General features: G+C 39.4%; 1 protein-coding gene across 3 annotated transcripts in view; it reads left to right on the forward strand.

Annotated features, from left to right (window-relative positions):
- The window catches only part of Rnf13 (ring finger protein 13), an 89,554-nt gene that overhangs the window by 53,269 nt on the left and 13,144 nt on the right, over positions 1-23,141 (forward strand). For all 3 annotated transcript variants that reach the window (XM_021646715.2, XM_060378342.1, XM_060378343.1), the window contains 3 exons: positions 166-253; positions 5,555-5,645; positions 12,469-12,574. In XM_021646715.2, coding sequence (XP_021502390.1) covers positions 166-253; positions 5,555-5,645; positions 12,469-12,574 — 285 coding nt within the window. The remainder of the gene's footprint in view (positions 1-165; positions 254-5,554; positions 5,646-12,468; positions 12,575-23,141) is intronic.

A 23,141-nucleotide genomic window follows, 5' to 3' on the forward strand; every position in this document is an offset into this window, starting at 1 on the left:
AGAAAGTATCTAAGGAACTCTTCCATGTTTTCTTATAGACATCCACATCTTTCAAGAACATCTGTGCTTCATTCCTAAAGATGAACATGGTGTGCTTCTGGGCAAATAGTGTAAACTTGTGAGCATATTCCTTATAATATGACTTTTTTTTTTTTCCATCTGCAGGTTTTAAATGCACAGAGAGCAGGATACAAAGCAGCCATAGTTCACAATGTAGACTCTGATGACCTGATTAGCATGGGATCCAACGACAGTAAGTACAGGTATCACTTCTCTTGTCTCCTGATTGACAGATCATTTGAAATGAGTTAACAGAATTTCTTCTTAGTCAGAGAATTCTCAGCTGTTAACCTTCGTGGGGTAATTTTAATTTCCAACTGAGATAGAATTGACTTGTCCTTTTTCTGAATAGTTGGGTTTTTATTTGTTTGTTTTAGCTTTTGTGTTTATTTGTAGATGTTTTCTTCCTTTTTTCCCCCCTTCCTTCCTTTTTCTGTGTAGCCATGGCTGTCCTGGACTCACAGCGATCCCCCTGTCTCTGCCTCTCAGAGTGCTGGATCAAAGGTGTGCGCCATCATGGCCGGCTGATATTTTCTTTAAGAAAGAAGTCAAAAGCCATAAATAGTGATTTAATTACTTGTTAGGCATGCCACAGAAGGCCTGTAAGATGACTTAGTGAGCAGAGGCATTGTTGACGGGACTGATCATCTAAGTTCAATCTCCTTAAGCCGAGTAATAGAAGGAAGAGAATCCATTCCTGAAAGTTGTTCTCTGTCCTCTGCACACATGCTGTGGGACACACACACACACACACACACACACACACACACACACGAAGTAAATGTAATACAAATTAAGGAATTCTGTAGAAACTTTAATTTATCTCAATATACACAATAAATTTTAAGATGTATAGATAAAGTACCTACTATATTCTGTTGAAATTTCAAAGCCATATACCTTATAATTTCTTTTTTATGTTTTGTGCATGTGCATGCATGTGTGTGTGTATGTTTTAGTAGTAGTAGCAGTAAGTAGTGCAGCCTTCCACCATCAAATGTCTTTCCTATTGCTCATCACTGTATTTTCTTTTATTGTCTTATAAAGACGGTATTTTGCTTCATGTGTTTTTATGCACCACATGTATGCTGTGACCACTGAGTCTAAAGGAGGGCCTTAGAGCCCCGGAGCTGGCGTTAGACAGTTGTGAGCTGCCACACGGGCAGTAGGAATAGACTGTGGGCCCTTCGGAAGAGTAGGGAAGTGCTCTTGACCCTAAGGCAGCTCTTCAGCCTCTTCACTTTTTTATGTTTTAAACAAGGTTTTCCACTGAACCTGGAATGTACTGATTAGCTAGAGTGATGCCTAGCAAGCCCCAGGGATCCTCCTGTCTGGCTGCCACTGCAGTAGTTACAGTGAAGAATTGGGCTTTTTATATTGGTGCTAGATACCCAAACTCAGTTCCTCATAAATACAGCAAACACTTTATCACTGAACCATTTTACCAGACCGTGGATGGATGAATGGATGGATGTTCGTTCTTCCTTCCTTTTTCCTTTCTTTCTTTGTTCTTTTCTCCTTCCTTCTTTCCTTCCTCACTCCCTTCCTTCTACCTTCCCTCCCTCCCTCCCTCCCTTTTTTCCTTTTCTCATTCTTTTCCTCTTCCTCCTTTTTTTGGTTCTTGTTTTGTAGCCATAGTGAACTGACAGAGATCTGCACTGGCCTCTGGCCTGTCTCCACTTTCAGGGTGCCATAATTGAAGGTGTATACCTTAGCTTTTTGGTGATTTTTTTTTAAAACTCTATCCTTCACTCAATGTAGCTTTTATAACTCAGGACTATCATATATTTTTTTTAACTAAAAAAATTTTTTTGAGAACTTCACATGAGTTTTGTATCTATATCATTTTTGCCCTTCCCTCTCTTCTCCAACATTTCTTGTCCCTTCCTCTTTCTCTCTCAAATTTATGATTTTCTCTCCTCTAATTATTGTTTTGTGCGCGCGCGCGCGCGCACACACACACACACACACACACACACACTGCAGAGTCACTTAGTGTTGTTTGTGTGTACATGTGTTTAGGGCTGACCACTTGGGATTGGATAACTGATCAAGGGCTCATCCTAGAGAAAACTTATCCTCTCTCTCTCTTAGAAGCTGTTGATTGCCTATAGCTCTTCATGTAGAGGTGGAGCTTTGTGAAAATTTTCCCATTGATGTTGACATTAACTATAGTTGTTGTCATTCTCAACATGACAATAAAGTCGTTGTCATTGTGTAGGTCTTTGATACAGCCATATCTAATGGGAACGGTGAAAGTCATAAAGCCAGAACAGATGTTTGACAAAGCTCCAGCAAAGCTGAGCTGAGTCATGCAATTGCTGAGGTACAGTCTCCCACTTTTTGGTGTTGAGCTCCATGTGTCACATGTTTTGGGGGATCTTTTACTTGTACAACATGGGATAGTGGATTGATGGACGTTTTCTTATGAATCATTTACACCTTCTCCCAAGAGTACTGCTTCTAAGCTTCCCCAGGAAAGTCTTGACCATATTACTCCTGCTTTTAAGGAGCTATCTTTATTTGGCCCTACCTGAAGATTTTCCTTACACCCTGGAGGTTTTGACTCAAGTAAACATTACAGAGACCTCCTTACGAGGTTCTGACTCAAAGACACCCTTGCACATCTGCCCCTGCACTTACTCAGGAACAAGACAATCAGAACAAAGTAAACTTAAAAAGGTAAGCAGTGTTTGGTGGGCTAAAGACGTTGGCAGCAGATCAAATTAAAACCCTCTTTCTTATACCAAAGGACAAAGAATGGTGTGGATAAATATAAAAGAATAAAGTATTAGGACTCCCTTTCTTAGAAAAAGTGAGCTCATATAGGGCCACTGTGGTGTCATATGACCAAGGAACAAAAAATACCAAGATTAGACATATAAATAAATTCTACAAATACATAAAATATGAACATTGCATTAAATTATTAAATAATAACTGCAGCAACTTCGGCCTGAAAATTTTTCTTAGGCCTAATAATGACAATTAGTATTCTGACTATTGAAAGTTGATAATGCACTGCTTTGGACATGACAATCTGCCTAGGCTGGCTTGGAGATTTTCTTTATGTCTAGTGCCCTTGAAACCACAAGAATTACCAGCCAGAGAATGAGCTGTCCTGGTTTGGCAAAATATGCCCTTGCAACTACAATATTTTTAAAAGTTGGATTGTGGGGTTAATGAGGGAAAATGACTGTAAAAGATAATTCTGTTTTTATCATAGACCTGTGTTTTGGAACAACATGCATCTCTCCCTACCTACTGAGTTCTGTATAAATAAATAAGCACCCAGACTGCCGATCAGTCAGGTTATAAAACTCCTCCCTATCCCCATGCCTGACTCATTCCTCCCTTCCTCCTCTTGCTTCCACCCTTCTTTGGCCCTGACCGCCCCTGGGGCTGGACCCCAGCAGGTCTTGTTTGGGCAACTGTATTGTTGAGATTTCATGAGTACAGTTTTCTTGTCTTGACCAGAAGATACTATCTTCCAGCTGACATCGTGGTCCTGTATTTTAGAATCTTCCTGCTATTCCTTCCTCCATTTTCTTGACCCTTAGGTATAGAGGTTGTGTCGTAGACTATCAGTAGAGCTTGGCACTGTAGGCTCTGTATTTTGACCACTTGTAGATTCCTCTAGTAGCTTCCAGCTACTGCAAAAAGAAGCTTCTTTGAGGAGGGCTGAGAGCTACACTTACGGTGATTAGAAGAATAAGTATTCAGAATGCAGTTAGAAATTATGCTGTTTTAGGAAAAAAATTGTCAGTAGTAAGTTCTCTACTAGAGCCTGTGACTTCACCAGCCATGGGTAATTGACTAGGTTTGCATTAGCATGCATGAATTCCATGCTACTGAGCAGACTTTTAAGAACAATTGGTTATTTCCTGGATGAATGCTTGGACATGGGTATAAGCAAATAGGAAGTCTTTAGTATTTATTATTATTATTTATTGTTCGAGATCCCAGTATAGTCCCAAGCCTTTCTCAGGATGAGCTTTTAAGCATAGATAGCATGTCCTGAGTTGACATACTTCAGCTAAGAAGAACGAGAACAGTTAGCCAGAAGCAGAACTACAGAAAACAAAGCAAGGTTAGTGCATTTAAAGTCCCATAACTGTGGACTTTGATGGATTAGGTCTTTGTTTTAGTTTTGCCAGGTGGTGCTGTCTACATGCTGAGTTTAGAGCCTGAATGGTACTTCTACCATTGAGTTAGTTGTGCTAAGGACTTGGGCCCTACTGAGGTCTGGGGTCCTCTTATAATAACATATATATACAGAGAACCTGGTACAGACCCATGCAGGCTCTATGCATGCTGCTTTAATCTCTAAGAGTTCACATGAGCATTTCTCATGCTGATTTAGAGGGCCTTGTTTTCCTTGTGTCCTCCATATCCTGCCTGGCTCTTATACTCTTCCTACCTCCTCATAAGGTATCCTGCCTGCAAGATATGCTAGGGCAATGGTTCCACAAAGCTTGTGGAAATAAACAACCAATCACTGATTTGACTTAAAGCCCATACCATAGATGGAAACCATACCCAACACTGCTTGGGTGACCAAGAACCTGAGGCTAGATAACCCAGGGAACTAAGGTAAAACCAAATAATACTGGTCTAAAGAAGAAAAGAAAGGAAGGAAGAAAGAAAAGAATATAGTAATGAAGTGATTCCTAGAGATATTCTGCTATACTCATAAATCAGTGCCTTGTTCGCCCATCATAAGAGAAGCTTCCTCCTGCAGCAGATGGAAACCCACGGACAGACATTATGCAGAGAGTGGGAGACCTTGGAACGCTCAGCCCTAGATAAGCTGTCTCCATCAAATCCCTCCCCTAAGAAGATCGCTTTTAGTTCTGTTTCTGATTATTTCCATACCTGAATAATGGGTAATTGTTAAAAATTTTGGTGGCATTTTTGTTTTAAATGTGGAGGTCAGCTTTCTCTGCTGTGATCTCTAGGAGGAAGTTGAAACTCTCTTAGCTCCTTTCCTCATGCCACTTAATCCCTGTCACCATCTCCCTCTTGAGAGCCAGAGTCATGGGTTGTCTGTTAGACTTCTTTAAAGTGGAGATTTCTTACGTTGGTGGCTTATTTCTATCCTGGAAATGAGTATGTAAAGTAAAATTTCCTCTATACTTAGGAATTAAGTTATGTGTGGGATGGAAGGTTAAAATTTTGCCCTCTTCTTTGTTCTTTGATAGATAAAGTTTTATCTTTAGAAGACTAAGTCAAATGGAAATATTAAAGATAAAAATTATGTCTCTACCTTGTACGACTGTTAAGAAAACTAAGTGAAGGTGTGTATGACAAATCTCAACTTTGTAATATCATATGTTTCTGAACACTTTTACGGTAAGTGTTCAGTCTGCAGTCTGAATGATCAACCAGTAGACATTGGAATTTGGATGTAATTGTTATCTATTGCATTTGTTGCTGTTAGAGAGAACCTTAAATATTGGCTTTTTACAAATAAGCTTACTTTTCTTTTACACAGTTGATACATTAAAGAAAATTGACATTCCGTCTGTCTTTATTGGTGAATCATCAGCTAATTCCCTGAAAGATGAATTCACATATGAAAAAGGGTAAGTAATAAATATAAAAAAATAAGTCATGTAACTTCAGATTGTTTATTTTTTAGAGTAGAATTATATAATTTTAGTTACACTGATATTTGTTTATTTATTTAAAGACACTGTTTCACTATGTATCCCTGGCTATCCTGGAAAAATTGTTTTTAATATGCTAATATGTACCAAATTATCTCTTAATACAAGCCACTGTATTATAAAAAATTGTTTTTATTTGGATTTGTATTTTGTATTAAATACAAATTTGATTATATATTAAAATTATGTTCATGCTATGGAGATTTGCTAATGTTGTCATCAATACTTAGTAAAAGTATTAGCTGCATTACCTATGGAGTTTACAGTGTTCAGGCATGATCATAGAAGGTAATGCGGTAAGAAATTCTTAAAACTGTTTAAGTACCTCTTTCCTCCTCAAAAATTGAGATTCATCTGGGGTTACTCTGTAGGCTCAGCTATGTGAGATATGAAAATAGAAAAGAAGCAGTTCTCAATCATGTGTAATTGCTGTCAGCTTGGTGAAGGAAGAGCAGTATCGCCTGGAGAGATGTCTCAGTGATTAAGAGTACTGGCTGCTCTTCCAGAGGAACTGGGTTCAGTTCCCAGCACTCACATGGCAGCTCATAACTGTCTACAACTCTGATTCCAGGGGATCCGACACCCTCACACCTATGTACATAAAATAAAATTAAATACTTAGTTAGATTTACATTGCTGTGATAAAACACCATGACCAAAAGCAATTTGGGAAGGAAGTGATCTATTTTGCTTACACTTCCAGGTAACAGTCCTACACTGAGAGAAGTCATGGAAGCATGACTGAAGCAGAAACCGTGAAGGATCACTGTTCACTGGCTTGCTTCTGATGGCTTACTCAGCCTACTTTCTGAAAAACCCCAACCAGGACAAGCTGCTTAGGGGTGGTACCATCCACAGTGGGCTGAGCCCTCCCACATCAATTACTAGTTAAGAAAATGCCCCCACAGACTTGCCTGTAGGCCAGTCTTATGAAGACATTTTCTCAGTGGCCAGTCTTATGAAGACATTTTCTCAGTTGTGTTTCTCTCTTTTCAGATGACTGTAACGTGTATGAAGTTGACAATAAACAAGTCAGAACAACCTATAATTTAAGATGCTTAAAATAGTCAATTTTACAGTATTTAGAATTCTCATAATATGTCATTTTTAAAAATTTAATCACTTTGCTTGACCATTGCTAAAATGATTTGAAATGTGGCAGGCAAGTATGAATAGGACATGTAGAATCAGTGCATCTGGGAATGTCTGTAATAATTCCAGCCTTGTACTTATAAACAGAGCATTTTCATTCTAATGTGTTAATTTATACTTTATTGAAACTTCCTTGTTTGATTTTTTTAGCTTGTTTTTTCTTGCCTAGCAAGTTATGTCTGAGCAATTCAACATATTAAATCAAGGACACTTTGTTTTGTCATATGAGAAAAATGTGTCTACATAAGTCATAGGCATGAAATAAAACTCAGAATCGATGAAACATAAGTTTTCTACTGAAAGATATTAAATTATAATTGAAGCTGGGCTCGGTGGTGCATGCCTATAATCCCAGCATTTTGGGAGTTCAAGGCCAGCCTGGTCTACAAAGTGAGTCTAGGATAGCCAAGGTGACATAGAGAAACCCTGTCTTGAAAAACAAAAAGCAAAGCAAGAAGGAAGGAAGGAAGGAAGGAAGGAAGGAAGGAAGGAAGGAAGGAAGGAAGGAAGGAAGACAAAGAAAAAGAAAGAAACTACAGATGGTTAAAATTAGTTATGGAGCAGCCTGGGTTTTGGACCCAGCACTGTTAATTTATAGCATGTCATGGGGGAGTGAGATAGTGACATACCAGAAGATCAATGTCTCACATCAGTGGTACCTTTGTTGTAGTAAAGAGGGTTCATGGCTAGAACTGGAAAATTATTTCCTTTTGCTAAAAAAGATGATCAATTAAATAGGTTGGCCCAAACCTGCTGCCTGCTTCCTTCCTTCCTTCCTTCCTTCCTTCCTTCCTTCCTTCCTTCCTTCCTTCCTTCCTTCCTTCCTTCCTTCCTTCCTTCCTTCCTTGGTATTTTATACAAAGCTGCAAAAATATATGTGAAATAATTTATTATCTTCTGCTGAAAGAGACACTTTTATTCTAGCAATCCTAGCAAGTTTTAGAGGGTATTTACAATATTTGGAAAAAAAAATCTCTGATATTATCCATATTTGTATTGAATTCCTTGCATGCAAATTTGACAAATGATAGCAGTAAAAATAGCTGGGAGTAAAACTATTCATTTTTTTATCATAAGATTGTGAAATCCCAAAGATCTCTATTAGTGAAAAAAGAAGCAACTTAAGTTATTGCTTTACCTTGAACTGAATATATGCTATTATCACCTTAGGGGGGAAAATCACCTACCAGTGAGAGGTAGGATAACATGGCCAACACTATTCTGGTCTAGTACCTCAGAGAAATCCACATTGCTGAGTGTAGTATACCTCTCCTTAGACTCAGAGTAGTTGTAAAACAGTGTTTTCATATCATATCAAATGTGATTGCAATCATGAAATACAGATAGTGAACTTAATTCTCATCTTTTGTTTTTGTTTCTCTGTGTAGCAAGCTCTAGCTGTTCTGGACTTGCTTTGTAGCTCAGGCTGGCCTCGAACTAATAGAGATCCATCTGCCCTTGCTTCCTGAGTGAGCACTTGGGTTAAAGTTGTACAACACTATGCCTGGACCTCATCGTTGTTTGTTTGTTTGAATTCACTTTACATCCTGTTGTAGCCCTATCCCTCCTTTCCTCCCAATTGCATTCTCCCTTCTTCCCTCCATCCCTCCCTTCTTCTCTCCCTCCCTCCCTCCCTCCCCTTTCCTCCTCCCCTTTTCCTTATTATTGTTTTTATCTGATAGGATTCTATCTATTTTGTGAAAGTGATGTCTAACCAACAACATGGTGATATCAAAGAGGAATGAGATATTTGATATTCTCTGATTCCAATCTCCACAATGTATATATTTCTGTAACACTTCTAGCCAAACAGTGGAGAACATGGACATGTAGAAAAAAATTGCTGTTCGGATTTGCTTGATGAGATTTCTTTTTTCATTCCACATCTCATAGATAACTGCAGGGATACAGGGACTGTGTCTATTGTACCAGGTACAGTAGGTGAAGTATATAAGGAGGAAGGGGTATTATTTGTGTCAGTAATTATTCTAGAGCAGTGGTTCTCAACTTTTGAGTCATGACCCCTTTAGGGGTTGCATATCAGATATTTACATTGTGATTCACAACAATAGCAAAATTAAAGTTATGATTTAACAATGAAATAATTTTATCATTGGGATTACCACAACGTGAAGAACTATATTAAAAGGGCCACAGCATTAGGAAAGTTGAAAACCACTGTTATAGAGAAACTGTTTAAAAAAAAAAAAGTTTTTAGTTTTTATTTTATATTTATGAGTGTCTGCCTACATCTGTGTATGTACATCAAGTCCATTCTCTGTGTCTGTGGAGGCCCAAAGAAAGCATTTGGTCCTCTGTAGCTGGAGTTAGAGGTGGTTGTGAGTCACCCAATAGAGATACTAGAAATTGAACCCTGTTCCTCTGCAAGAGCAGCAAGTGGTCTTAAGCATTGAGCTGTCCTCTTTTTAGCTCTAAGTTTTTATGTTGATGGAAATGAACGAGGTAGAGTTTTTTATTACATGCTGCTGGAGGTACAATTGTTGTTTTTTTTTTTTTAAGGTTTATTATTTTATTTTCTCTGTGTGTTTTTCTTTTTTTTCAATGCAGTTTATTCAGAAACCTTGAACAATCCTCGGACCCTGGGGAAAGCCAGCCCACAGCTTAAATAGCCTCTGGGTAGCCAACCCCAGCATGCCACATGGGCAATGTAGATAGGTCCACATACATGGAAGCAAGCCAGATCCTCAGCCTTAGCCAAATGTGGAATTGTTCGTGACAGAGAGCACTCACCATCGGGAAGGTGGAAGGCGGAAACCAGCTCCATCTTTAAGGCATAGCATTCCGCAGCTCTCTACAGTTCCCCCTTTTTGTTTTAGACGCATCAGGCAAGAGTAGAGGTCTGATCTCTGATATTATAAATAAATTGGGACTTTGTACCGATGTTCGTTTAGGTGTCATCCACCCAAAGAGCATCAGACCCGTCTGATACCTTTTTCTCAGAGGCGGGACCTGGGGCATCAACCCGCATGCAACCAGACATGCTCTTCTCTGGGTCGAAAGTGGCTGACCCCGAGTGCAGTGCTTAGCCTCGCATCCTGAGCGTAACATTTTAGCTTTTTATGGTATCCAACCATGCTTGGGGAGAATATCCTGCTTCAATGGCTGTAAAGGCCTGAATGATCATGGCTGCATCACACTGTTATGAGACTCTAATCTTGCATATATACTACAGGCAAACCAAGAAGACCAACACCAGAAGGCCTGCTAATGCTCCCATGCCCGCCCATTCCTTCAGATGATTCATGGCTGCAGCAATCCATGATGATAATCCTGTGGCTAGTCCTGCGTCCACTCTGGTAGAATTTACTGTGACAGTGGCCACTCTCAGCTGCTCCATCGTAGTATCGAATTCTCCAGTCCAATTACCTAAAATATAGCTCGACAATTGTTTAGACAGATTTGCAGCACAGGAAAAATTCGCATGTTATATGCTAGTGACTCAAAGTCCAGCATAGTTTCATTGACAGCCAAGTTGAGCGATTTGCCATAGGGTATCAATTTGCTCCTGCACGAGGTCAATCCTCTGATTGAACACCATCAAGCTTCCTTTTAGTTGAGCATTAATTCCTTTATGTACAACTAAGGCATGAGATACATTGGCTAAATGATTGTTCAGGGTCTGAGCAGTCTTTCCAGTATGACTCATGGCTAATGCCCTGGTGGTAGCTCCAACAGCCGCCAATGAGATGGTAGTAACAATGGTGGCTATAGTTCCAAGATCCCTTTTCTGTCTGAAGAGAGTCATAGCGTGAGGGGCATCAACAGGCACAGGCACGCAGTGAGGCATGCGAGTAACCAGGGCATACCTAAATTTACTAGCATTCCAGCATTGGGCAAAAAAGCAAGTATCATCACCACAATTACTTGGCTCTATCTGGCTAATAATGAATAAAAATGGGGGATATAGACAAACAGGTGTGGGCTTATAGGAAATATTATGAGAAGCCTTAACCCCCTCGTTGGAACATCCTGCATCAGTTCTAGAACTAGCAGTGGTGGTGTCCGAGATCTGAGTAGGTTCAGGAGACCATTGCCCCCAGGGGCGAGACGTGCTCCATGCCAATTGACTAACTCCATGTTTTCCTCCAATTTTGAAAGTCATTTAAGGTTCTTAAATTATTTTTTCCCTTTTTTTTAAATTTTTCATCAATTACACTTTATTCATTCTGCATCCCCCCATAAGCCCCTCCCTCCTCCCCTCCCAATCCCACCCTCCCTCCTCCCTCTGCTTGCATGCCACTCCCCAAGTCCACTAATAGGGGAGGTTTTCCTTTCCTTTCTGATCTTAGTCTGTCAGTTCACATCAAAAGTGGCTGCATTGTCCTCTACTATGGCCTGGTAAGGCTGCTCCCCCCCAGAGGGAGGTGATCAAAGAGCAGGCCAATCAGATTATGTCAGAGGCAGTCCCTCTTCACATTACTATGTAACCCAATTGGACTCTGAACTGCCCTGGGCTACATCTGTGCAGGGGTTCTGGGTTATCTCCATGAATAGTCCTTGGTTGGAGTATGAGTCTCTGGGAAGTTCCCTGTGTTCAAATTTTCCTGTTCTGTTGTTCTCCTTGTGGAGACCCTGTCCTCTCTAGCTCTTACTATTTCCCAGTTCTTACCTAAAATTCCATTCACTCTGCCCAACAGTTGCCCATCAGGCTCAGCATCTGCTTTGATAGTCTGAAGGGCAGAGGCTTTCAGAGGCCCTCTGTGGTAGGTTCCTAGGTTGTTTCCTGTTTTCTTCTTCTTCTGATGTCTATCCTCTTTGCCTTTCCGGATGGGGATTGGACATTTTAGTTAGGGCCCTCTCTCTTGCTTAGTTTCTTTAGATGCACAGGTTTTAGTGGGTTTGTCCTATGTTGTATGTCTATATGAGTGAGTATATACCATGTTTTTCTTATGTATATGGAAGTTCACCATGTGTGTGCCTGGTGCTTGTAGAGGTCATAAGAACGTGTTGGATCCCATATAACTGGAGTTTTAATGGTTTTGAACCATCATGTGGGTTCAGTGAATTAATACCAGGTCCTTTGCAACAGCAGCAAATACTCTTTAACCACTGAGCCATCTCTCTAGCCCTATTATTGCTTTTTATGCTGATGTTACATATAAAATACAAGTTATGCATAGTTTGCTGCATTCAGTAAATAATGTTCCTCGAGGGGTTTTTCTGAAAAATGTGCAAAATAGACAAAAATGTAAGAAGCCTCTCTTAAATTAGGCATTCTCAAGCTTCCTAATGCTGCAACTCCTTAATACAGTTTCTCATGTTGTGACCCCCCCAACCACAGTTATTTTCATTCTTACTTCATAACTGTAATTTTGCTTCTGTTGTGAATCATAATGTAATTATCTGTATTTTCTGATGGTCTTGGGTGACCTCTATGAAAGCAAGAGCCATGTAACCCCCAAAGGGGTCATGACCCACAGGTTAAGAACCACTGCCTTAAACTATGTAAATGATATTTTAGAAAATGAGATATGCAGAGTAGATTTATTGGCCATGTCATTATTTTTTGTTTTTAAATAACGGGATTTGATAATTGTTACTAGTTATTAATTTTTCTTTCTTCTAGGGGCCACGTTATCTTAGTTCCAGAACTGAGTCTCCCTTTGGAATACTATCTGATCCCCTTCCTCATCATAGTGGGCATCTGCCTCATCCTCATAGTCATTTTTATGGTAGGTCAGTTGACTTCTAATAATTATAAAAGCACTATGAGTAGACCTAAAGTCATTGAAAATTTAAGTAAACGATGCCTTATATGAAAGAGTACATGTTGAGTATGTTTTTTTATATAAAGTTCTTGAAAAGACAATTATAGTGTGAAAACAAAAAAAATCTAAACAAACAAACAAAGAACAGTAATTGTGATCAGGGACCTGAAGATGGGTAAAGGATTGCTGGAATGGTAGAAGGAAACTTTCCCAGGTAAGAAGCGTGCTCTGTATCTCGATAGAAATTTGGGGTACACAAATACATAGTGTTTGTCTGAATCTATTAATTGTATATACATGTGTATCATGTGCAAACTTGCACAAACAGCATTTGAGGGGTATATACTGCTATTTGTATCTTAGCTTGAAATGGATAATAAAAAACTAAGGAGGGCTGGAGAGATAGTTCAGTGTTAAGAGCACTTGTTCTTGCAGAAGACCTGGGTTCATGTCCCACCACTTTCACAGTAACGGTTCACACCCATCTGTAATTCCAGTTCCAGGGGGTCTAATGCCCTCTTCTGACCTTTGTGGGCACCAGGCATGCATGTGGTGCACATACATACATACATATGAAACACACACATATACAAAATAAAAATTAAAAACTACAGAGAAAAAAGGGAGATGTATTGATTGGCACATACAGTGGATAGACATCTAATAAAGTATCATTTGAGTCTGGGTAGTGGTATGTTGGTATTAGCAACAAACTGTCCAGGTTCACCTGGAAGTAAATTTGAGAGAATGTGTATTAAAATGTAAATTAAAATATTCTGAAGGCTTGAGGTAAAGGGATGGTACATTGTTTCTCTAAGACCATTATAGCCAGAGTGTGGTTGCAGGACTCTAGACTAGGGTCTGTGAGGTCCAGGTTGTTTCCAAAATGATAATAAGGTAATATTTGCTCGGGTCACTCCTAATTCATTCACCTCCCCTCCCCCTTTAAGATGGTGCCTCACTGTATATCCTTGGCTGTCCTGGAACTCAACTATGTAGATTAGATGAGTCTGGCTTTAAACTCAGAGATTTGTGTGCTGGAAGTGAAGGTGTATGCCACAACACTTGGCTAGGTCCTAAATTTTTTAGGTTTATATCAAGGACATTTCTAGACTATATAATATGTGTTATATTTGAAGGGAGAATAAATGTAAAATTATTCAATATTCTTTATTCAAATATTAACAGAAAAAATTAAAGATAGAAAACTCTTTCTTGCCATTTTAGTCTCTCAGCAGCTTTGACTTCCTGAACAGTATTGGGCCTTGTCAGCATTCCATCATGGAGTATGGTGATCCTCATTTCCCTGAGGATTTGTAGGCAGTTAACAATTAGGGGAGAGGGCCTCATTAGACACCATCCCTCCTGGAGATTTTGTAGAAGAAACATTTTCTTCAGTGCCGTAGCCACTGGTAAATTATCTGTGCTGCTGAAATAACCTTTACCTGCACTCCTGTAAAGTTATGCTCATTAAATTGGCTTATGCACCAAACAACAACAAAAAGACATAAAAGTCAAAGGGGGATTCACTGCAAATCAGAGTGATCAGGGGTTGTAGGAAATGAAGAAGAGAGGGTTAAGTAGTAGATATCCTTAATTTTATTTTAAAAATATGCTATATTAGAAAATAAGAAAAAGCCTTAACTGTGTGAAACTAGAATGATTATGACGGTATAGTTATTTTTATGTTTTAAAAGTTATGATAGAACACACACAGACTTTTAGCCATTTAATGTGCTTAGCTCTGTCTGTGAAGTCTGATCACACCATGGACTTGTCTCTGCCACTATTAGTGTACATAGTTTCCAGAGATTAATATATATGTAACTAACTTAACAAATAAAATAACAGATTTAATATTAGCGTGCTACAGTACTAGATAACAACATTCCAGTATTCGTTAAGAACCTTTATTCCCTCCATTTGTCATAGACTTTAAAAGCATGATGAACAGCATGTGCATATTTGTGTTTAGTACATATGTAAACCAGATTTTACATCCTAGGGATACTTGATTTAAAGACACATCAAAAATTAATTTCTTCTAAAGTTTATTTAATTCTTTGGCATTTTTATGCATGTATGTAATGAATTTTGATCCTGCTCATTCTCTTTTGTCCCCTTGGTCTCAATGAGTCCCCTTCCTACTTCCATGTAGTCTGTCTGTCTCTCCCCCCCTTCTCTCTTTGTGCCCCACTGAGTTTAATTAGAGTTGCTTGTGATTATGGATGGGGTGTTATTTACTAGAGCATGGTCACTTTGGCTCATGATCCTTACCCTCATCCATGAAGGAATATTTACAGGCAGGTATTGTGAAGGTAAGAATAACTGTGTGAGATCACTTAAGCCCCTTGAGACATGAGCGACTAAACCCTGTCCTCCATCCTTCCCTCCCCACTCCCAACAGCCATACCGCCTTTTCTAGCCACTCTTGAGAGAGAGTAGCCAGGTCTAAGATCAGGCCACAAAATCCTTCTAATCCCAGGCCACCCTGGAAAGACACTTCCCACTCCCACCCCTGGAAACCTTTATATAAGCCAGTTTTTTCCTACTTCTCTCCTGAGCAGAGGCAGCCACCCTCCCTCCTATGTCTTTCCCAATAAGTCTCTATGAGGTTTGTTGTGTAGCCTGACTGTGATATTTCTTGACTCCCAATTCCCAGTATACCTTTCGCCTCAGAGATGTAACACTTATAATCATGAGTATGACAGCCATGTCGTGTCCCAAAGGCAGCGTTTCAGGTTACTCCTCTCTTTCCTTCCTCCAACTCCTATGTGCTTTCCAACTTCTACAATACTGCCGAAACCTTGGAGGGCAAATGTAGATGTCCTTTTAGGGCTAGACATTCAATAAGTGATGTATTGTCAGAACTTTGGCCATCCCAGCAATAATTGCCTCCCACTCGGGGGAAAAAAGCTTCTTTGAGCAAAGCTGACAGGAATACTAACCGATAGCATAAGCATAACGATTTAGAGGTGAGTTGATAGGTATATCATGTCTTTTTAATAAAACAATAGCATAAGCTTCCTTGTTAGGTTCTGTGATTTCCCTAGCTACAGGCTTTTTCTTTTCTTTTTTTCCTTATGCATGTGTATTTATGTATGTATGGTGTATGCGTGTGGTACATATATGTGAGTAAGTGGCTGTGTAAATGTAGAGATCAGAGGAAGATGTTAAGTGTCTTTGTCTATAATTCTCCACCTTGTCTTGAGACAGGGTCTCACACTAAACTAAGGGCTCACCATTTCAACTAGTCTAGATGGCCAGTGAGCTCTCAGAATCTGCCTTTCTCTGCCCACTAATGCTGGGGTTACAGGCACATGCAGCCATGTCTGCAGCTTTTTATAGGGGTAATGTCTCCAAACTCAGGTTCTCATGCCTGCACAGCAAATGCTCTTACCTGCCGAGCCATCTCTCCAGCCCTTAGCTAACAGTTTTATAGGTCTACAGTGCTAGACATGAGTTTTCTCTTGGGGAAAAGACCACAAATCCAGCAAGGAAATGGTGGTTACCCCATGTAGTGCCAGTTACACAGTGGGCACATCTTGCCTGCCTGCTCAGTAGTACAGAATCGAGGTGTACTAAGTATCTTGCTGAATAAGATTGAATTAGCACCTCCCAGTACTGTGAGTGAGGAAGCTTACGCCTCAGTTCAGCTTAATCTCTGTGTATTGTGTATGACTAGAATTATAGCAGCCTCGGCAATAAGGTCTTACCATGTAGCCCTCATAGGCAACCAACAGCAATAGAAATAGCCTGTATTATTTTGGAAGCCTCAGGGGATACCCAGCTAACAACTCTTAGGTTAGTAGCTCATACTGGCCCTGAGATTTGCAGCTGATAATCATGACTTTTGAGAGTGGCTTTTTTCACCTTGGAGAGGGTATCTTCATTCAAACTTTTAAAGTTTTTATGCATCTATTTATTGTTTGTTGAACATTTTCCTCCTCATAACGCCTTTTCTCCTTTCTCATGCCTCTACCTCCCATTGGTCCTTAGACAGCTTTACTTTCAAGTCATATATGTATACACACATACACACACACACACACACACACACACGACTTTGTATATCAACATAAATCTAGTAACCACAAATACAAGTGACTTTGCTTGATATGATTATGTCCAGTAGCATCTATTTTCCTGAAAGTGGTGTAACTTTTGTTGACAAAACAAACAAATAAATAAAACCCTGGTGTTTGTATGTATGTATATTACATTTTTCTTATATATTCCTCAGTTGTTGGACACCTACGTTGGTTCCATACTTTAGCTACTATAAATCCTGCTGCTCTTAACATTGAATATGTGTATTTATCTATGACATGTCAACTTGAAGTTTTTTGAGTAAATTCCCCAGGACATATGGGGATCATATGGAAGATAAGTGTTAGGCTCTTTTGGAAACCTCCAGATTGATTTCCATAATGGCTAGACTACTTACATTCCCACTAGCAGTTTATACGGGCTCACATTGTACATACCCACGCCAGTGTTTGTGGTTATTGGTTTTTTAATGACTGACATTCTGTGTTATGGCGGAATCCCAAGGTCGTTTCGATTTTAATTTCTCTGATCGTTTGTGAATTGAACACTTTCAAATGTTATTAGCCATTTGTGTTTACTCTTTTGAGAACTTTTTTTTTTTTTCATTAGCTCATTTATTAATTGGGTTGTTTGATTTCTTGTATAGTTTTTGGACTTTCAGTATTCCAGATATAAATTCTCTGTCATATTTATAGCTAGGAAATATTTTTCTATCATTTGGTAGGCTGGTTATTTTTCACAGAGGGAGCTGTTACTGTACACAAGCCTTTTGACTTCATGAGATTCTACTTGTCAGTTGTTGACTTAATTTCTTTTTTTTTTATTTTGCATTTGTGGGCTTTATTCCTCAAATTATGAAAATGAAAACTATAATAGAGACCCAGAGAGCATCCTCTAAAGGAATGCATGTTTTGTTTTAGCACAAAAGTTTGTATTTTGTAACCAAGAGAAACATGCCACTCTATTGCGCTATGAACTAAAAATATGACGCAGAAAAGAGGGAATGATAAACTGAGGGTGGGAGAAAATAGGATAAAGACTGAGAGGTGAAGAATTCAACATTTACCAGAGGTGATAAGGTAAGAAAATGGATGATTGGATTCTATTGTAGGGTAATACGAATTTGAGCTTCATCTCCAGACCACAGTTGCTCATGTCGGAGCACAAGGTGTCACAAGATTTTGCTGCGTGGCAGGATACACTAGCATGATGCTTGTCATCTGAGTCCATCTATCCCCCAAACTCCATCTCTCCCAACACACAGTGACTTACTAATTCCTGGACCATGTCTGTGATGATCGTAGAGTAGAGTTGTATTTAGTTGAAGGTTGTTTTTCCAGAAGTAAGCACGGTGAGTGAAGGCTGTCGGTTTCACAGGAGGCTGACTTAGCTGTAGGTATCAGGAGCTGTTGGTGGTGTTCTGGTATTCCCTGTTTCTTGAGTGACTCAAGTACTATTGAGAAACTCCTTGCCTTGGCTGGTGTTGAAATCGTTTACTTTCTTCCTCTCTCTGTGTGTATTGTGTGTGTCACTGTGTGCATATATGCAGAGGTCAGAGGACCATCTTGGATGTCCTTCTACAGGGACCCCCCCCTTTTTTTCTTCCAGATTGGTTGTAAGAGATGTGAGATTTGTTAATGAACATGACTTGGAAGGGTATAGGAGAACACTGTGGAAGCCTTCAAAATTCAGGGCTCTCCCCTTGTCAAGGTGGCCCACTGCTGGGGACATATTTGACCCTACAGCTATCAGAAATGAGCTGTATCTTTGCAACCAAGTCTTCAAATTCATCTTCGTTTAACTTGATGAAGCCCCACTTCTTTGAGTTGTGGATCTTCTGTTGTCCAGGAAACTTGAGCCTCAATAATTCATTCCTTATTCTGCAGCTTGGTGTGGACAAACAGGATAATATGGCCAATGTGAACCCTAAGCACTATGCCTTGGGGGTTCCCAAAGGTACTATGCATACCTGTGTGGAGCCTGTTAGCCCCAACACAGGACAACATCTTGTTGGTCCAGATGACATGAAAAGGGTGGAGCTTCACTTGAACATGAGAAACTGTATTGGAAGTCACAGCATTGGAAGGTTGAGAACCACTGGACTAAGTTATTTCCCAGCCTTTTTCTTATAACAGTTTCATAGTTTCAAGTTTTATATTAAAGCCTTTGGTCCACTTAGAGCTGATTTTTGTGCAGAATGAAATAAGAGACCTGGTTTCATTATTCTACATGTGGATAGACAATATTTCTTGCACTTTTGTTGAAGAGCCATCTTATTCCAGTACTATTTTTAAGAAATTTGTCAAAACTCATACGGTGGTTGTTGTTATATGGGTTTATATTTGGGTCCACTGTTCCACTGACCTATTTGTCTCTTTTTGTACCAGTATCATGCTGTTTTTATTGCTGTAGCTTTGTAGTATAACTTGAAACCAGGTATGGTGATGCTTCCAGCATTATTTATTTTGCTCAGGATTACTTTGGATTTATGCTTTGTGTTTTCATGTGAATTTTGAGTCTTTTTTTTTTTTCTGTGAAGAATAAGAATGCTGTTGGAGTTTTGGTAAGATTGCCTTGAGTCTGCAGATTGCTCTTGGTGGGATGACTATTTTTCAGAGTATTCATTCCAGTTTCCCTGAGTGCTTTGTGTTCATTTGGCCTGTGCAGGCACACATGTATTCCCATGCATTTAGTTCTTCGCTCAGCTCCCACCCTGTGGGCTCTTAGGCGAGTCTCTCAAGTGTATCCTAGCAGTCTGGGACATGGCCACGCTCATTTTATTTTTCCTTATGATATTTGAGTGTACTGTTTGCTCAACTGTGTCTTTATCCCTTCCATTCTTTCTCCTGGTTGCTCAAGTATACTATTGGTGCTTTCCACTGTGTGTTCTCTTTCTTTCTTGAAAATTTCAAATATTTCTGTTTAGTTTCTTAAATCTAGATTTCTTTTCTTGTTTATCATGTTATGATTTTCATCCATATTGTTAACTTTCTGATATTTTCCTCTCTTGCTGATTTTCCTCTCCAGGTTCGGAATTGATTACTCTTCATGTTTGTGGTGTAGCTCAGGTCACCAATCATCTTTACTACTAAACTTCTGACATTTTCATTCTGCATTTTAAGTATCTCTCAATTCAGTGGCTGAAGAGTTAGGATATTTTCATGGAGTCATGCTGCCTCAGTATTCCTAGTGTGTATGTTACACATTTCTATGTTTAGATTTCTAGTTGTATTTATGGATATTTTCCATGAAGGCACAGTCCCCATTACCACTCAGATTATAAGATATAGAAATATAGTAAAGTAGATTAAACCCTAGCCAACTTGATCACCGATGAGCATAAAACAGAGAATGGGAAAACTAATTCTGAATTGTTAGATAATTGTAAAAATGATGAATGAATAAAATGAAGAAGACAGGGAAAAGGAAAAATGGAGGAGAAGCAAGATTAAACATACAAAAGGAAAAAACATTGGAAAATAATGTTATAAAAGGGAAGAGAAAAGAGTATGAGATTACACACAACTCGAGCATACAGATTTCACAATCATGACAAAGTTGGAAAACAAATTATATAAAGAAAATAAACTATAAAGGCATGGGTGGTCAAGATGGATCAGAGAGTGCTTGTTTCAAAACCTGACAATCTGAGTTTGGTCCCTGGGACCCACATGGTGAAAAGAGAAAGCTCCTGCATGTTGTCCTCCGACTTTCACATGTATCATGAGTGTGCCTAAACACACACACACTATACATGTGAGTTTTTTATTAAAAAAAAAAAAGATAAAATGGTATTAAAGTATAGCAAGGGAGCTGGTGGAGGAAACATGGTGGGAGGGGCAAGACAGAAAAAGAAAAAGATTATTTAACAATGAAAAAAGCATTAAAAAACTAGAAGAATATATGATTGGGAATTTTATTTTAAAAAATCAAATTTAACTGCTAAAATTGACATGAAAAGGAAAAATAAAAACAGAGGCTAGAGAGATGGCATAGTCAGAAGAATGCCTCAAGGACAACCATAAGGACCAAGTTTTATCTCCAGCATCCAGAAGCTCTGGCCTGTATCTCAGTGCTGGGGGTGAAGATGAGATAATCCCTGAGGCCCACCTAGCTGCATGCATGAGCTCCAGTTTCATGTGAGACCCTGACTCAATAAACAAACAAACAAAGTGGATATCGAGGAAGACAGTTTTCTACCTCTGTCCTCCACACACATTCATATATGTGCATATGTACATGCACATACAGAGAAAAAGTGAAGAAAAATAGGGGTCAGCAGGAATGAAGGATTAGAGTCCTTAAAACTTGGAGAGTGCTAGTTACATGTGTGAGGTGGGCAGGGCATGCGGGGAGAGTCAGTTGAAGCTGTAGCCTCTTGTCTTTCATGTGATTTCTGCTGGTGTTGAGCTTGTGTTGTTCAAGTGTCCACCAAAGTGTCTCCACTAATGTAACTTTTTTGTGCACCAGGGACTTCTATTGGTCCTAATAGTCTGTGGGTTGGCTCCCAAAGTTATATCGGGAGCAGGGACCATCTCTCAAATGTCAGATGCGTGAGGAGCTGCAGCTTTGAGATGTGTACAGAGGAAAGACCTGTGTTCATATGTTCAAGATATAAGTGTTAGTCCCAAGCTGGTGGGCTCTGCAGTAATGGACAGCATACAAGTGTCTGCAGACTTGGAACCCATGCTCAGAGCCATCAGACTGTCTGGTTATCTCCATTGAGACACCTGTTCCAGCCAACAAAGGTGGGCCAATCCCTTAATCCCTGAGCCAACCCTCCTGTAACCTATACTTACACCTGGTCAGCATCTGTTCCTCCTGCTTTTCCCAAGTGTCTTCCAGGACTGTTTCTTGTCCCTGGGGCTTCTGGGTGTTCTCTGTTCTCAGGTCCATAATCTAGCTCAGCTTTAAACATAGTTTTCCTTTCAAGATCTCACCCTCCAGTCATATGGGTTAAAATGAGGTTTTTTGCTATTACTTCACTGGTTTGGAGAGGTATCATTCTTACCTACACCAGAAATTGCATTGGAGCCTAGTGACGGCTGTACGCTTGTCCCTTGGAAGTCTCCTTTGATTAGAGTCACCCAGCTTATGTGGGGGAATGAGGTGACTGTGTCTTCTCACCCCACCAGTAAGCCATGGCTGGAATTTTGTTTGGTGCAGCTTACCTTTTCCTAGTGCTTACCCATCTTCTTCTTTACCTTGTCTGATTGGTTCTGTCACTGCCATTCTGAGTTTCTGAAGCTGACTTCTACTTTCTTCCTTTGGAATCAGGTCTGCTCTTTTTTGTCCTGATGTCTCTCCTTAACCTGGCATGTGGAGGCAGCTTAAAGTCTTCCATTTTTTCCTGGAAGGCCTCAACTTTTTAATAAATTATATTCTTAAGTCATTTTCAGTGTAATAAGATAAAGTGATTTCTGTTATTCATATACTTTACTAACAGTTTTAAAAGAATTTCTGTCACAGGTAGAATGAGTTCTCTATATTCTTAGCCATCTGTGCCTTGCATTGTTGTTAGATGTTTATGTGATTTAGTTGTCTTTCAAAGAAGTAGACTTTCTTTCTACATCCATAATAAACCAGGCCCGCACTGCTTTGGGATCTATATATTCTCAGTGAACAAAATATGTATTTTTTTCTTTTCTCCTTCCCCCCACCTCTTTCTCTCTTTCCAAGACAGTTTTCTCTGTTTAACAGCCCTGGTTGTCCTGGAACTCATTTTGTAGACAAGGCTGGCCTGTGAACTTAGAGATTCACCTGCCTTTCCTTCCCCAAGTGCTGGGATTAAAGGTGTGCACCTCCACACTTGGCTAAAACTTCTTATTTTTTCCCCCTAAAGTCATTTTTATTGCCCTTATTTACACTGTTGTTCCTTAGGGGATTTAGGTGAACTAAAATCTTTAAAAACAAACAAACAGGGTTTGTATTTTATTTTTAATTTTAATTTATCCATTGAAACTGGGCTGCACAGCTTACTTAAGGCTTAAAGTATCATCTTTATTGTAAGACATTTCTGTTTATTTTGGTTGTTTCTCCTATGTGAAGGGGACTCAATTCCAGCCTCTGTCTGTTCTTCTGCCCCTTCTGTCTTAGGAGAGAAGAATGTTGTCCCTGGAGTTCATTTAGAGGAATAAATAGGCATACTTGCCTTTACTCCACCCTGCCATCAGTTGTAACTGTTGTTCAGCTGCTCGGAGTTGAACACAGTAGCCCACAGCATCCAAAGCTGCTTTCAGACATTTGAGTAGTTAAGGTTGTCTAACTCAGTAAAAAGCTCTTTCTTTCCCCAGAGAGCTAGTGTTTCACCTTCCTTCATAATTCATGATCTCTTTGTGTTGCTGAGATTCTGGATGGTAAAAAAATCTGTTACCCACTGTGAGTTTTTCTGTGATTCATGTTAATAGTTTTAAATTTCTGACACATATTTTTCCCAGTATCTTTTTTCTATATATTTCTAATTCAGTTGTATTGTTAGAAA

The sequence above is a fragment of the Meriones unguiculatus genome, chromosome 2 (assembly GCF_030254825.1).
Source record: "Meriones unguiculatus strain TT.TT164.6M chromosome 2, Bangor_MerUng_6.1, whole genome shotgun sequence".
In the NCBI taxonomy this organism is placed as follows: domain Eukaryota; kingdom Metazoa; phylum Chordata; class Mammalia; order Rodentia; family Muridae; genus Meriones; species Meriones unguiculatus.